The sequence below is a fragment of the Heterocephalus glaber genome, unplaced genomic scaffold (genome assembly GCF_053883595.1).
Source record: "Heterocephalus glaber isolate CG9 unplaced genomic scaffold, H.glaber_assembly_v1.0 deba00001773, whole genome shotgun sequence".
NCBI classification, from domain to species: domain Eukaryota; kingdom Metazoa; phylum Chordata; class Mammalia; order Rodentia; family Bathyergidae; genus Heterocephalus; species Heterocephalus glaber.
Genome location: NW_028258463.1, coordinates 9053702 through 9070665, shown reverse-complemented (window position 1 = coordinate 9070665; position 16964 = coordinate 9053702). Strand labels below are relative to the sequence as shown.

The window sequence follows — 16964 nt, the reverse complement described above, 5'->3', positions numbered from 1 at the left end:
TCATTCTTGCTTTCCTGAAACACCTTCTCTTCTTCTCCGTGATGGCCCAAGGCCCCTTCCTCCTCTTAGAACCTTTCCTAGGCCGGGGATTTAGCTCAGTGGTTAAGTGCAAGGACCTGAGTTCAATCCCCAGCACCAAAACAAACAAACAAACAAACAAACAAAAACAAAACAAACTGTGGTTCTGGGGCCTGCCTCAAAAGCTCAAGGTCCTGAGTTCAATCCCTAGTACCAAAAAACCCCAAAATTTTCCTGACCTCCCAGGCGTGCAATAACTTCTTCCCTCTAAACTCATATCTTGGGTTACTTGGTTTGATACAACAGGGAGGTACTAGATATGGCCTCAGTTTATTAATTGATTTATTTGTGGTGCTGGGGGTCAAACCCAGGACTTCACACATGGTAGGCAAGTGCTCTGGCACTGAGGTACACCTCCAGACTTAGACTTTCCCCTTATAAGTGTCTGATCTACAATAAGTAGAGTATAAATACTGTAAAATGTAAAATGGTATGGCCACTATGGAAAACAGTTTGTCCCTCAAAAGGCTAAAGACAGAATTGCCAGATGATTCCCCAGATGATTCTCCTAGATATATATGGTATAGAACTGAGGTCAGGGACTTGGGCAGATACTTGTACACTGTTTATTTCAGCATTAATCACAATAGCTGAAAAGCAGAAACAGCCCCAGTTCCATAGATGAACAATATGCAAAAATGTGATCTATGCTACAGCACATCTAAGCCTTGCAAACATTATGAAAAGTCAGGAACAAAAAGGGCACATGTTGCATAGTTCTGCTTACAGCAGTGCCCTGGTTCTCTACTGCTTTGAAAGCATCGAATCTGGTCCTCAACACATTTTTTTTTTTTTTTTTTTTTTTTTTGGTATCGGGGAGGGAACTCTGGATCTTGTGCTTGCAAGGCAGACGGCAGAACCGTTGAGCTAAATCCCCAGCCCTTTGACACATCTTGAGTTGAACATTTATCCTGGTTCTCCTTGTTTGTCTGCTACTTGACGGGCAAGCTAGCACTTGTCAGTGTTGACTGCCTCCTGGCTTGACAGCCTTTCTAGCCAAAACAGTTTCTGGTGCTCATCACACTTCTGGGGACCATAAGTGATGAGGACCAAGGAGCCACTGTGCTTGAGACACCTATGACACCCCTGTTCATAGGCACAGCTCAGTGGTCACCTGGGGCTGGGAGTGAACAGGAAATTATGGCTTTTCATTGCTCTGGAGTTTGTATTTAAGGGCATGAATAAGTTTTGGGAATGGATAGAGATGATGATTGAACAGTGTTGTATATATAATGGATATCTTTGAATTGTACACTGAAAGATGAATATAATGGCAGATTTTATGTTACATATTTTGCCACAATTTTAAAAAGTTAACAATCCCATAAAAAACATTAACATATACATTATATTTTTTTTGGTGCTAGAGATTGAGCCTAGGGCCTCATACATGCTAACCACATGCTCTGCCACACAGCCACATCCCCAGCTCACATTATACACTTTAAGCTAGAGAATTGTATGGTGTGTAAATTATATTCCAATGAACTGTTTCATGTGTGTGTGTGTGTGTGTGTATGTTTGTATGTTTGTGTTTCGTGTAGCTCAGGCTGGCTTTGAACTCCCTATGTCACACTGGCTGGCCTTGAACTCCCCATCCTCCTGCATCAGCCTCCCCAGAAAACATAATGAGATACCATTTTATATCCACTAGGATGGCTAGAATCAAAAAATTAGATAACAAATGTTAACAAGTAGGAGGAAACATCAGAAACCTCTTGCTGACAAGAATGCACAAAGCAGTCCACAGTTCCTCCGCTGACTAAACACACAGTTACCATATGACCCAGCAGCCCCTCCTAGGTCTGCCTATAAGAGAAATGGAAACATGTTCATGCAGAAACTTTAAGCAAGTGTTAACAGCAGTGTTATTTATAGTAGCTAAAATGTAGAGATAACCCACATACCCATCAGTGGATGATGGGGTAAACAAACTGTCCATCCATACAAGGGAGCAGTACTTGGCCATTAAGAGGACAAATACAAGGGCTGGGGATTTAGCTCAGTGGTTTTGCTGCCTGCTGTGCGAGCACAAGGACCCGAGTTTGATCCCCGGTACCAAAAAAAAAAAAAAAAAAAGAGTACAGATACAGGCTACAACATGGGTGAGCCTCGAAAACACTATGTTGAGTGAGACAAGGCTGTCCCAAAAAAATCACATGCTATGTGCTTTTACTCATGGAAATCCAAGAGGCTGAAATCTGTGGAGGCAAAAAGTAGGTTATTGGCTGCTCAAGCTGGGGGTGATAAAGTACCAAGAGATAGGGGATGATAGCTAAAAGGAAAAAGGAGTTTTTGAAGTTATGAAAATTTTTTAAATTGACTGTGGGGATGGCTGGATGTATCTGTGAACACACTCAAAACACTGTAAGGGGGTAAATTGTATGGTATGTAGATTATATCTCAATAAAACTAAAGTTTTATGGAAGAAAACGGAGCAGTGCTTTCAGAACAAAGTATATTGGTGATATTATGTCTTTGAAGTGCCTGTGCACTTATTTCTTTTGAAATCTAAAATTGCAGAAGAGACGTAAACTTAAGCATGTGTTTTGACTGGCTCGTTATTCAGAGTATTAAATATAAATAAGAAGATAAGGATAAGAAGATCTTTGAACTTCAAAATTAGGGCAGTTTAAGAATAGATAATCTCAGGGCCGGGGATTTAGCTCAGTGGTTCCACCGCCTGCCTCAAAAGCTATGGACCTGAGTTCGATCCCCAGTACCAAAAAAAAAAAAAAAGGATAATCTCTTGGTGACTTCCTGTTCAGAAACCCAGTTCATGATTATTGTCTTAACCACAGTCGTTAATGTGTCCCTCTGATCACCGCCCAGTATGCAATCTGCCTTTCTAGAAAAATGGCTGACAATTTTTGTCTTCACAGGAAGTGCCCGAAAACTGGAATTAAGGATCAGACTATTCTGTAGGAATGTCCTGCTTGATCACTGGATACATCAAAGCGATTCAGCTTTCTGGCTGACACGAATATTAAAACCATGGCCAATGGTGAATCAGGCACGGTTACTGTATATCATTTTTGGGCCAACATCACCTCAGGATGGTGAGCACCTATTTTTCAGGGATGTGTATTTTGTAACTGGTGGGTTTCATGATTCTTAATGACTAAACTGTGTTTCATGATTTCATAGGTCCATGCTACATTAACTTGTGCAAACCTAAGCTTTAAGGCAGAAACTGTTGTAAGATATTGCCAAACATATTCATCATCCTGGATTGCCTGAAGTAACTGCTTTTTAGTCTTAAACATTATCTCTTTTTGTTATTGGTTTTGTTTTTTGGCACGGGGGATCAGTAGGCAGCGGAACCACTGAGCTAAATCCCTGGCCCTTGTTTTTGTTTTTTGAGACAGAATCTCACTCTGTAGTTCAGTCTGACTTTGAACTCACTGTGTAGCCCAGGCTGGCCTCTAACTCTTGGTGATCCTCCGGCCTCAGCCTCCCAAGTTCTGGGATTCCAGGTATGCCCCACCATGTCCAGCTCAGTCCTAAACATTATCTTTTTTGCGGGGGGGTACCAGGGATCAAACTCAGGACCTTGCGCTTTTGAGGCAGGTGGTGGCACCACTGAGCTAAATCCCTGGCCCCTAAACATTATTTTAGCTCAAGGTTATATTTACCATTGGAGAGAATTAAGTATTAAGAGGCAGAGTAGTGATCAGACTGATGGTTCACTTCGTCTTAGTTGTGGAGTGTGATTTTCCCCACATCTTTTGCACTGGTGCATACTGGGAATACAGATTAATGGGCCGATCTGGGCAGGTGCTGCACACCTGTGATTCCAGTGCTCCAGGAGGCTGAGGCAGGAATTGCAAGTTTGAGGCCAGCCTAGGAAATTTGGCAACTTGGCAAGAGCTTGCCTTAAAATGAAACATAATGTGGGGTGTGGATGTAATTCAGCATGAAGGTCCTCACTTCAATCCCTATGACTGAAAAAACAAATCTGAATGTGAAAATCTTACTGTGTAAGTGTACAAAAAACAGGAATTCTTGGTTTATTTGTTTGATTGTTTGTTTTTGCAACACTGGGTATCAAATCAGCTGAGCTACATCCCTAGCCCTTTTTAAAATTTTTACTTTGAGACAAGGTTTTGGTAAACCACTAAATAGCCCAAACTGGGCTCAAACTCACAATCTTCCTATCTCAGCCTCCCAGAGTGTTCAGATTACAAGTATTTGCCACCACACCCAGCTAGGGTGTGACCAATCTAAAGTATGTTGAGTAACAGCAGAGTCAATCTGGGATTAAAATTTTGTTGTATGGCTGGGTATGGGGTCACATGCCTGTAATCCAACTACTCAGAAGTCTGAGCCATAAGGATTGCTTGAACTCACAAGTATGAGACCAAAGAACAGGCCCAGGCAAAACAATGAGACCCCCATCTCCAAAAAAAACCATTGTTCTATGTGGTACACAGAGCATTAGCCATAAGTAAATAATCCAAAATTGACTGAATTGCTCTGTTTTAATATCAATGTTTGAAAAATACACACACACACACACACACACACACATATATATATATATAAATGTTTGAAAGATTCTCAAATACAGCCTGCTCTTTTTTAGGAGGAGGTTATCAGTAGGTTTTATTTTGTTTTAGTAAGATTATAGCAATTTCTGTTAGGGGGTAAGATCATCTTTGAACCAAGAGTACCATTCTATGTGGTGAAACTACCCTTTTTAACTTTGTTTAGCTACTTGTTTCTGTGTTTTATCATTAGCAGTAGGAAACATTATTTGTTTGTTTGGTTTTGGTTTTTTGAGACAGGGGCTCACTATGTAAGCCCAGGCTGTCCTTGAACTCACAACAATTCTGCTTCAGCTTCCCGAGGGCTGGGATATACAGGCATGAGTCATCACATCTGGCCAGATATATATATATATATATATATATATATATATATATATATATATATATATTTTTTTTTTAGTACCGGGGATCGAACTCAGGTCCTTGCGCTTGCGCAGCAGGCGGCGAAACCACTGAGCTAAATCCCCAGCCCCAGAAATATTTTTAAAAAAATTTTTTGGTACCAGGGATAGAACCAGAAATATTTACATGTTCTTTTTTTTTTTTGGTACCAGGGATCGAACTCAGGACCTATTGCTTATGAGGCAGGTGGCAGAACCACTGAGCTAAATCCCAGGCTCTCAGAAATATTTAAATTTAAACCAGGCATGGAGGTGCATACCTGTAATCCCAGCACTTGTGAGTCTGAGCCAGGAGGATCGCCAAGAGTTTGAAGCCAGTTTGCTGGCTAGTGAGTTTAAGGGCAGCCTGAACTACATAGAGAGACCCTGTCTTAAAAAATAGGGCTGGGAATTTAGCTCAGTGGTGCTGAGCCTGCCTTCCAAGCACAAGGTCCTGAGTTGGATCCCAGTACTGCAAAAAAAACCACGCAAAAAAACCAAAACAAAACCCAAAAATAAAAATAAGTAAATAAAAAGAAACATTTAAATGTTTACTGTTACCAGAACTGACTTTTTATAAGTAATGAGTTTCCATTATGCAATCCACTTCCTCTTCTTCCTCCCCCTCTTCCTTTTCTTCTTTCTCTTTTTACAGTGCAGGAGATTAAATCCAGGGCCTCACACATGCTAGACAAATGCTCTGCCACTGAGCTTTATCCCCAGCTTTTTCTTTTTTTTGGTACTGGGAATCGAACTGGGGACCTTGTGCTTGTGAGGCAGGCGGTGGAACCACTAAGCTAAATCCCCGGCTCCAGCTCTTTTTAAAAATATTTTATTTTGGAGGGCCAGGGATTTAGCTCAGTGGTTCCACCACCTGCCTCGAAAGCACAAGGACCCGAGTTCGATCCCCAGTACAAAAAAAAAAAATGAAGTAAAATATTTTATTTTGAGACAGGATCTTGCTAAATTACCCAGGCTGACATTAAATTCAACAATCCTCCTGCCTCAGCCTACCACGCAGTAAAAAGACCAATAAAAGTGATTAGATCCATTTGTACCATCAGTGGTACAAGCTGCCCGATGGGATAGTAATGTATGTACCACCGGTGGTTCAAGGTGATGGGACAGTGTTAAATGATACCTGAAGTCTTTATCACACAGTGAATTATTCCATCATAGCCTTGTTTTTGTCTCAATTCAGGACTGGTGGTTTGGCAGAAAATGACAGAAGCCCCTACAGATGAACCCAGTCTGAAAGGTTTGGCTGATGCTATTAAATTACTGTATGATACAGGTACCAGAGAGTGGACAGCGGATGATATTATCAGTCTTATAGATGAACTGTCAGGTAAAATATGTATTTGCTAATAGAGAGTAGTAAAGATTCGCTATCAGGTTATGATTATAACAGTGTAAGGACAATTCAATGTGTAAAAGTGAAGGGCCTGTTAGAAATCACTGACTGCTCCAAAATTTGTAGGGTTTAGCACTACTTTGGAGAAGGCATATACATCTTTATTTCAGAAATACACATTTATCATTATTATTCAAAGATTTAAACTGGGCATGGTGGCACATACCAGTAATCCCAGCACTCAGTAGGCTGAAGCAGGAGGATCACTGTGAGTTCTAGGCCAGCCTGGACTACATGGTGAGACTGTCTCAAAAACCAAAACCAAAAAGAACAACAACAAAAAACCCCCAAAAGCTGTATAGTTTAATTAGCTCACTTATTCCTATTTCACCAGTCCTTGGAAACACCCTTCTAGGTTAGGAAGAAACCCCCCTGCTGCTAGCACAGGACAGGTGAAACAGCTTTCTCCTGCCCGAGTAGCACCGTAGGTCCCGAAGTGTGCAGGGCTCCCCCCTTACACAAGATTACACGCCCTGCCTGCCAACAGACGCGCAGGGGAAGCGCTGTGACTGTGTCACTGGCCTGTCTGTGTGAGTCACCTCGACATGCTAATAGCCTGTCTCTGGGCGAATGCTGTAATTAAAAAATAAAAACATTTTCCTGAGTGTTTCCCATAAAGCAGTGTAATATTGCACGTATTTCAAGGTGTTTGCCACCACTGTTGTGTGATTTCTCAGTGACCCCTCTCCCTCCCTCAAAGTGGTTCCCCGAGAGTGGCTGCTGGAGAACAATGCACACCTCCTGATCCTCAGTGGGAACAACATCTGCTTCACATTCATGGCTAGTAAGGCTGTGAACGGACGGGCCCTGGAGCTGGCTCGGCTTGTCGTCTTCTTGGCCTTGGTGAGTACAAGCTAAGGTTTTCTGCTTGCAATTCTTTTCACACTGCAGCGGGGCCGAGGTGCAGCTCAGCGGTGGAGCAACTGCCAGCATGCACCAACCCTGCGTTCTGTCCCCAGCATCACCAAAATAAAGATAGAAACAAAATGGAAGGAATCACCCTACCAGGGAGCTGCCTGCAGGAACTGAAATGTGAACTAAACCTACTGAAGTGTTGTTTAATGTTCCTTTCTCAAACTATAGAGCTTCTCAAAGTGGTAGAGCTTTTGCCTAGTCCCCTTAAGGGCATGGTTTTATCCCCAGCACTGCAAAAATGAAAAATAAAATTCAAGTCATAAACAATAATATTTGGAATCATTCCTTACAGTAAATTCCTCCCATATCACATCTAGTTCTGACAACTTATTGTTTTTTAATTCCATTTTTTCAGTGCTGGAGATTGAACCCAGGGCCTGGCTCATGGTAGATGAGTGTTCTACCATGCTAATCTAAAACTCTGTTTTGAAGAAAATACTTTTCTTTTTTTTTTTTTCTGCAGTACCTTGGATCAAACTCAGGTCCTTGTGCTTGCAAGGCAGGTTCGGTGCCACTGTGCTGAAAATACTCTTTTGATTTGCTTTAAAATAACCAATGTAAGAGGTGGGGATTTAGCTCAGTGGCTCCGACGCCTGCCTTGAAAGCGCAAGGATCAGAGCTAGATCCCCGGTACCAAAAAAAAAAAGAGAGAGAGAATAAGAGGAGGTCATCAGGCACAGAGTGACAGCGGATTATTCAGGGCGGGAGAGGAGTGACTCCACAGACTAATCAGGCTTTGTACACAAGTCATCATCGCTATCAGCAGCAGCAGCAGTGCTGGGTCCACGCTCGGGCGCCTGCACCCCGGGCCGAGGCAGGGCTCCCCTGAGCTGTGCTCCGCTCCAGCTGCTCGCCAACTCTGCGGCCTCGCACTGTGGGCCCCTTGCACAGAGTTGCTCAATCCATGCTCACAGGGTGACTGGACGAACAGAAGCCTTACTTTCCATGCGCTTGTTAGTTTTTCAATATTGTTCCTTAAATCTACAAATTATACTCTGATAACCTTAACCTAGGCTATTATTATTTCTGTTTTTCCACTAAAATTGCACCACTTGAATGCAAAGGACCGCGAGCTCCAAGAGCACCCCCAGTTACACAGCCAGCGAGGCGCCGTGTGATAAGTCTCGTACGTCCCAACTGGCAGCTTTGCTGGCGTGGAGGTTTACAGCGACGCTTGTGTGTCTAAATCAGGTGTGCGAGAAAGAGCTCTACTGCATGGACTGGGCGGTGAGAATGATGCAGAGAGTCAGCCATGTCTTCAGCACCCCGGCGGAACGCGTGAACTTCCTGGAGAATGTGGCCAACACGTTTGCCTGCGTGACGATGGAGATGCTGCAGTCGGTGATGTCGGGTGAGTGGGAGCGCGGGGGTGGGAAAAGTGCATCCTAGGGTCTACTTCACACAGCGCTAGGGACGTCGGGCACACGCCTGTCATCCCAGGAGGCTGAGGCCAGAGGATCCCTGGGAGTTGGAGGCCAGCCTGGGCCACACGGTAAGACCCTGGCTCAAAACAAAACAAAACAAAACAAAACAAAACAAAACAAAACAAAAACGACAGGGCTAGGTCTGTGTAGACCCTTATTTCTAAACTTACAATAGAAGGAGCAGATTTTTGTTGTTTTTCCGTGAGGTATTTTTGGTTCCTGGCATTTGTCTTTTTTTTCTTTTCTTTTCTTTTTTGGTACCAGGGATCAAACTCAGGACCTTGCACTTGTGAGGCAGGTGCGGCACCACTGAGCTAAATCCCGGCCCTATTTGTCATTTTTAAATCTGGTATTGGTTTCATGGAGAATGTAAAGTTGAACAGTCTGCTCTGAAAAGAACTAATTCCAGTTTTACACAATAAAATTTTTTAAATTTGTTCACTCACCAACCATCACAGTATTATATCTGATATTTGTATCAGTTTTCAATAAATACTATTGTATAGTTTTATTGTTGGCCCACATCATAATGAACTCTATTTTATTTTATTTTATTTTATTGAGCCAAGGTCTCACTATGTAGCCCAGGCTGGCCTCAAACTTGTGGTGATCCTCCTGCCTCAGCTTTCCGAGTGCTGGGATTACAGGTCTGTGCCACCACGCCTGGCAAAGCCTGTTTTACAGATGAGAACAATAAACCTCAGAGAAACTACCCGACTTGCCCAAGGTCATTAAGTTAGAAGTAATAAAGCAGGGACCAGTGTCTTTTCCCTCTGATTTCCAGCCCAATGTTGTCAAGTACTCCTTCCATCATCCCGGTGGGTGGGGCGCAGGGCCAGAAAGTCTTGTGCGCCTCAGGCCAACTGGAACCTCGCGTTCCTAAGGCGCACGTGGAAACCGCTGACTGACCCCCCCCATCATCCCCCGCTGTCCCCCAAGGAGGTCTCGAGGAGGACAACAGAGGCTTCCTGAGCCTGTTCCACCTGGTGCAGGCGCAGGCCAGCTTCCACAAGGAGGTCCTGCGCGTGGCCCTGGACGCCGCTTCCTGAGCGCAGCGCTCAGCCTCCGCCGCTCCCAGGTGCAGCACCGCGGTGTCCTGGAGATCAGCGCAGGCGGAGACGCGCAAGACGGAGCTGTGGGAAACCCCGTGGCGGTCAGAGGCTGGAGAGAGCGTGGGCCGAGGGAGTGCGAACTGAATTGAGGGGAAACAGAAATGGGGCGCAGGGCTCACTGCGCCTCAGCAGGGACAGCGCTCACCTGCGGCTCTGCAGGCTCAGTTAACACCTGCTTTTTGTTGTCCTACTGTGGTTCTGTTGGCAAGAATTCTTTCCTCCAGAGTTTATCATTTGCAGATTGATGCAAAAGCAAAGTTTTTGCTTTTATCCTGGTTTCATTTTCTTCTTAGTTTAAGAATTCATCCATAACGGGGTGTGGGGTGTAGGGTGTCGCTGGGTGGCAGAGGAGGCAGAGGACAGAATACAAAGCAGCACCTGGGTGAGCAGCCGCTCCCCTCGGAATCTGTCTCTCCCCTTCCCTCCTCCCAGGGCCGCTTCCAAGGCCTGATGGGTGCCTGTACCAAAGCACTGGTAATTATGGTTATTATTTTGGCGGGAAAGGAAAAACAAAAAAGTAAAAATGTTAATATATTGAGTATTTTAAAGGTTTTACTAAATAAAGTTTCATTTTCTTAGAGAAACAAAATTGGCTTTAGGAAGTTTCCTAAATTCCCCAAGTCTCTACAACAGGTACCTTCAGGAAGTTGATGGAAGAAGCATGACTTAATTCAAAACATCTCTTTTCGGAATTTCTTTTCAGGGCTGGGTATTGAAGCCAGAGCCTGTGCACACGCAGCAGCGCCATGCTGCTCAGCTGTCCCAGCCACACTTGACTTAAATTTTGAATCTTACACCCTTGAACTGACAGAATTTGCTGCTATAAATTCCTTTAAATTCATTCTTATATAACTCTCAATAATTGTGAGATTATTATCTTTCCTTCCCCAGAAATTTGGACAAAAATTTAGTTTTTTGTTTCTCGTGTTTGCAGTGCTGGGGACCGGACCCTGGGCCTCGCACATGGCAAGCCCTGAGTCCTTTGGGTGCAACAGAGGAGTGCTTTCATATTCTACCCCGGAGAAGGAAGCTGAGAAGTTCTTTTTTAACATTAAGAGATACATTTGTGACCAAATTTGCAGTTTCTACAATTCAGTGACCCAGTTTTTGCTGAATACATTGGTCACAGGAGGGAAGAGAGGTGTCCAGGTTGACAGTGGAGTTAACATGCAAGCGCGGTCTCCCTAGCATCAGTCCTGATGCTGGCCCGGATCTGGCAGCCAGATGCCACAGAAAAGGGACACGGCCTGCAACACCCAGAAGCAGTCTTAGCCTGGCCTTGCAGTTGCTAACTGCTCGGACTGCTTAGCCTGACCCCACCCCCATTTTTTCTCTTTTCTTGTTTTTCCTTCCTTCTTTCCAGTACCAGGGATCAAACCCAGGGCCTTACACATGCCAGGTGAGCACTGGACCACCAAGCGATCCCCCCAACTTCAGCCTCTCTCTCTAAATCAGAAGATCCGGGCCGGGGATTTAGCTCAGTGGTTCTGCCGCCTGCCTTGCAAGTGGAAGGACCCGAGTTCGATCCCTAGTACTAAAAAAAAAAAAAAAGGAAGATCCGTCTCCATTAGCAGCCTGGGCTCCCAGCACTTCTTTCCCCTCTTCTAGCAGTTTCCTCAGTCCAATTTGACTTGGGTGTGTAGTGTGGTTTTTACTTTACTAGAAAACAAGTTACTGACACATCATTATATTTATATTTATTATTGTTATTATTGTATATTGTTTGGTTTTTGGTTTTTTGAGACAGGGTCTTGCTTTATACTGCAGGCTGGCCTTGAACTCATGATGTAGCCCAGGCTGGCCTTGAACTCCTGAGGATCCTTGTGCCTCAGCCTCCCAAGCGCTGGGATGACAGGTGTGTGCCACCATGCCCAGCTGATTACAGATTTTTTTTGGTAGCGGGGATCGGACTTGGGACCTTGAGCTTTCAAGACAGGCGCTGGAACCACTGAGCTAAATCCCTGGCCCCTGATTACAAATTTTTATCCCAATAAATATTACAAAGAAGCTGGGGGGCCAGGGATTTAGCTCAGTGGTTTTGACGCCTGCTATGCAAGCGCAAGGACCTGAGTTCGATCCCTGGTAACAAAACAAAACAAGAAGCTGGGCGTAGTGGTGGACTCAGGAGGCTGAGGCAGGAGGATTGCCATAAATTCAAGGCCAGCCCGAACTGCATAGCTAGACTATGTCTCAAAAAGCCAGAATAAACAAATAAATATTGTAAAGAGTAGAATTAAGGCTGCTACAAAAGCTTGCTTGTTACTGGATACCTTAACAGCGATGTGACCTTTATGGCAATTCTACCAGCAGATAGCTGGGAAGCCTGGCAGAAGTCAGGGACAGACATTTCCAGTTTATTGAGACATCACTCAGACAGGAACCATGACTTGGGAGGCAGCTGAATCGGGCAGCATCATCCAGGTTAAAAGCAAAAAGTGCCAAAGGACTAAGAACACTTTTCTTCAAGAAAATGTACCTCCAGAAAATGTGTGTCAAGTAACTGAAGACTTAATTGTTTAGCCTTTGAAAGAATCCTAAATTTTAAGAAGAAAGCTTGTAGACATTCTAAGACTGTTGCTTTCTTTTTACATTTGGCTTTACTTTCCTTCATCTTGTTTGGGTTTGAGTGAGATGGGATCTAGGGGAGCCGCCTGGGTGCCTCGAGCCCCTCCCCACCAGCACTGGGCTAGGAAACCAAATTGTGCTCAGTTCTTGTTCTTCCACAGTGCTGTGCTACTGGTAAATGTCTTTGATGCCTCATATTTAATATTTGCTACACTTTATTAATTTAAAATTGGAAACACTTCCAGTTTGTTCAGTTTGTCATTATGTAAGTCGTTGACTTTCTTGTGAGGGAAATTATCTTTTAAACTATTAATTACAGCTCTACCATGATCAAAAATTAAGTTGTCTTTTTGTTGTTGTTGTTGTTGTTTTAAGACAAGGCTGACCTTGAACTCACTATGTAACCCACCCAGGCTGGCCTCAAACTCAAGGCAATCCTCCTGCCTCAGCCTCCAGAGTGCTGGGATGATAGGTGTGCACTACCATTTCCAACCTAAATTGTCTTTTTTTCTTTTGGTGCTGAGGATTAAACCCAAGGCCTCACAGGTGGTAGGCCCAAGCTCTCTTGCTGAGCTACACCGCTACCCCCAATCAACTGCCTTAATATAAAATAATGTTGCAATCGGCTACATATTTATCCATATGTATATGTACACTTAATAACAGACCATTTAAAAGTTAAATAATAGCCTTTACTGGCAACTGCTCATAAATGCTCATACTGTTCTATTTAATACAGAGACCAAATCACCAAGCACTTAATATTCCACTTGCTACTAAACTAGAAATGCTACAATTATAGTTTGATGCCAGTTCCCAAAAGCAAAATATGTAATTAGATATTGTGAATCACCCACAATTTCCCATGGCTATGAGCACTCAGTCTTTGTCCTGGGAAATGCCGAGGACCTCACTGAAGACACCCTGAGTGTATCCGAGTTTAGGATCCTGCTTCTTGCATTACCACGTCTGAGTGTTACCTGTGTTTTTATAAATTTTTTTTTTTTTGGTACTGGGGATAGAACTCAGGACCTTGTGCCTGCAAGGCAGGGGCAGTGCCACTGAGCTAAATCCCCGGCCCTGTCTTTTTATAAATGTCATCATGTAGCACTGTACATTCCCTAAAAGGCTTAGGCAGATTATCCCTGATAAAATACATATTTGGAGTAAATACTGTAAATATGCCATTTCATCCTCAAAATGTGCCTGCTGGTGCAAAAAAAAGGCCAAGATTATAAAATTAATTGATCCAGATTGAGCTGAATGTGGTGCCACATGCCTGTAATCCTTAGGAGGCTGAGGCAGGAGGATTGCAAATACAAGCCCAGCCTTTGCAAATTTGCGAGACTTTGTCTCCAGATTTAAAAAAAAATTAAATAAATAAAAGGGCTGGGGATATAACTTAGTACAAAGGCTCTGGATTCAATCTCCAGTACCACCATCCCCTCCAAATGAAGGTCACATTGGAGAAAATAAGCAGAAAGGAAACTGTTAATAAACTATCAAGAATTTGTCATCCCCCCTCAAAAGAAAGGGCTGGGGTTTTAGCTCAGTGGTTCCGCCGCCTGCCGCAAAAGGACCTGAGTTCGATCTGGGGTACCAGGAAAAAGAAAAAAAGAATTTGTTCTGTGGGAATTCTATTCTTTTTTTTTTTTTTTTTTTGGTACCAGGGATCAAACTCTGGTCCTTGTGCTTGCACAGCAGGTGGTGAAACCACTAAGCTGAATCCCCTAGCCGGGGAATTCTATTCTTGATGTAGTTTCCAAAAATAATGAATCCCTCTGAGTTCGATTCCTGCTATCAAAAAAGAAAATGACCAAACAATACATCCTGGAATTCTAGAATTTTTGTTTGTTGAGACAGGTCTCACTATGTAGCCCAGGATGGCCTTGAACTCGAATGGACCCAAGTGCTGGGATTACAGGTGTGTGCCACCAGGCTTGCCTTTTCTTTTTTTTTGGTACCGGGGATCAAAGTCGGGACCTTGTGCTTTCAAGGCAAGCACCAGAACCACTGAGCTAAATCCCGAGTCTGCCTCTAGAATTTTTAAATGGGAAGAGATATTAACTATTTTTTGTCTAACTCTTATGTCACAGAATAAACTAAAACCCTAAGCTTAAATGACGTAGTGAAGATCACATTTATTTAAGTATTTTTCTTCTCCTGAATCTTCGTTGTTATTATTATTATGTTGTTGTTGTTGTTGTTGTTGTTGTTATTAAAGAGTCAAGGTCTTACTTTGTTGCCCAGGATGGCCCTGAACTCCTGGTCTCAAATGATCCTCCTGCCTCAGCTTCCTAAGTAGCCAAGACTACGGTCATACACCACCACCAGTCAGGATTTTAATATGCTAGATTTCCATTTTAATTGTGACATATTATACTGCTTCAATTTTATTTGTTTTAAAAACATAATTAACAAAAAACCATAATTGAATACAATATTATTACTAAAAAACAAACTCAATTTGATCTTTCTTCTTGTCTATATTTAAGGTAAAAAAGAAAATCAAACGTAGAACAATTATGACAAACTTTTCCAAGGAATAGACACCACCATTTAGTATCCTAAATATATAGTTCCCCAAAATATATAGTTTCCTCAACTTTAACTGGACAGGGAAATACGCTGGAAGGTTGTTGTTTTTTTTTTCAGAAAAAGAACATCTGACAACAAAACCAAACCAACCCCACTCCCTTTGGGGTAAGAGATTTTTTTCCTAGATAAGCAGGGCCATTCCTAATTAATCTTCGCCGTCTCCCTGTGGCGGGGACCCCAGGGCTGGCGCCCCGCCCTGACTCATGCACACTCAGGGACAGAGAATGACCGCGACAGAGCCACTCACTCCTCACATGGGATGAGGGGAGGTGGGAGGGAAGGAGAAAGGTTAAAAACTCCGAGATGAGGCTCTCTCTTTGGCTGGAGAGCAAGCCGAGTTACCCACACCAGGCCAGACTGCGCAGTCTGCAGCAGCGCCGCCCGGACCTGCGCGCCGCCCGGGCCCCGAGCAGCGCTCCCGGCGGCCTCCGCGCTGGCTTTCACGAGTCCAAGCTTCGACTTTCGCATCCTCAGCCGGCTCTCGCCACAGCTCGGGGGCCTCTGCCAGCCGCCGCGTGGAGTCCCGGGGTCCCCCCAGCGCCTCTGCCTCTGTCGCACAAAGCCCCCCATTTGCAGGGCCAGCGGTGTCCGGAAGGCTCTGGAAGGCTCTGGAAGAAGTCGGGGCAGCTGCCGGTCGGACGGAGCCGGCGCTGTGGGAAACCCGGAAACAAAGGCTCAGGCGGCCAGCAGGGGGCACCATCGGCGACAGGGTGGGGAGAGAATCCAGGCCCCTCTCCTCCGCCGAACCTCACAGTGGGGCAAGCGCGGCCCACGGCAGTCTCATCTGCCGATTGCTCCCGAAGGGAGGGTGAGTCCCCTCCCGCAGCGCCGCGGACCGGGCTGCAAAGCCCTGGGCCTAGACGCCCGCACCTGCAGGGGGAGGCGCGCGGCTCCCGCCCTCTGTCCTGCTCGTCCCCAGCCCCTCCTACCTACAGTCCCGGCCGCGGTGCGTTTCCTTTTCAATTGCAACAATGCTACTTTAAGTTGGGTCCCCCAGACAGAAGCTTGCATTTCTTACTGTTCTCAGAGCAGTCCAAGAAACGCTACATCAGTACACGAGGAGTAAAGGGAAAGGCAAGCTCTTTTCATCTGGCTTTCGAATCAGTACTCGAAATAATGCCCGGAAGCAAAAATACACCCGAGCTGACCGAGCACAGAGCTCGGCCCTGCAGCTCCATCCTTCCCTTCGCAGCCGGGGCAGCGCGGCCGCGGCGCCGGCCCCTAAAGCAGGTAGATGATGTAGGACAGAACGACCAGGCCTATGATGGCGAAGAACATCAGGATGAAAATGTCCAGCATCGTGCGGTCCCGGGCCCTGGAGGCCCCGATCCCGGGAAGCGGCTGCCGCGAGCAGAGGTTGCGGTCCCTGCCCCGATGGCCCCCTCCCCCTGACCCAGATCGGGGAGGCGGCCGTCCATCAACACCCCGCCCCTGCCCCTTCAGCCAATCAGGAGGCCGGAGTGGTAACCAGGGCTCTGCGGCTCCGGACCAGGCAGGACCGAGAGGCTCCGCGCTTTTCCTGGGCGCCCAGTCCCGCCTCGAGGGGCGGAAACGCTGTCTGCATCTCGAAGCCCAGCATCCGCCAGGGGAGGTGGGCACGGAGGGAGCCGCTCCAGATCCCCTGGATGAACGCATCCTCCGACTGCCTTTCTTTGTCCCTTTTCCTCACTCTCAGTATCTCTGGCAAATCATGTCAGAAAAATAACAGCTGGCGGTGGGGTGGTCCATTGGCAAGGTTGGAAGGTCGTTTCCGGGCAGACGCGGGCAACAGCCCCATGTGGGTCGCAGCTGGCATCGTTGGGGACCGAGCTGCGCTGTGTCTGCCGGGAGAGGCACGTGGGGAGGGCTCCCCTAATGCTTTGCGCTTAGCAGGACGCAGACCAGGCCTGCTCGCCGTGGTCCCCCAACCTGTCCCAGGCAGCGAGTGT

The 16964-nt window shown here is 45.4% G+C and overlaps 1 protein-coding gene across 4 annotated transcripts in view; it reads left to right on the top strand.

Annotated features, from left to right (window-relative positions):
* Fbxo47 (F-box protein 47) overlaps nucleotides 1-11972 on the top strand; it is a 29377-nt gene extending 17405 nt beyond the window's left edge. For all 4 annotated transcript variants that reach the window (XM_087202477.1, XM_087202478.1, XM_021240307.2 and 1 more), the window contains 5 exons: nucleotides 2961-3137; nucleotides 6210-6356; nucleotides 7123-7265; nucleotides 8529-8688; nucleotides 9701-11972. In XM_087202477.1, coding sequence (XP_087058603.1) covers nucleotides 2961-3137; nucleotides 6210-6356; nucleotides 7123-7265; nucleotides 8529-8688; nucleotides 9701-9810 — 737 coding nt within the window. In that variant the 3' untranslated portion in view covers nucleotides 9811-11972. The remainder of the gene's footprint in view (nucleotides 1-2960; nucleotides 3138-6209; nucleotides 6357-7122; nucleotides 7266-8528; nucleotides 8689-9700) is intronic.
* The last annotated feature ends 4992 nt before the right edge of the window (nucleotides 11973-16964 follow it).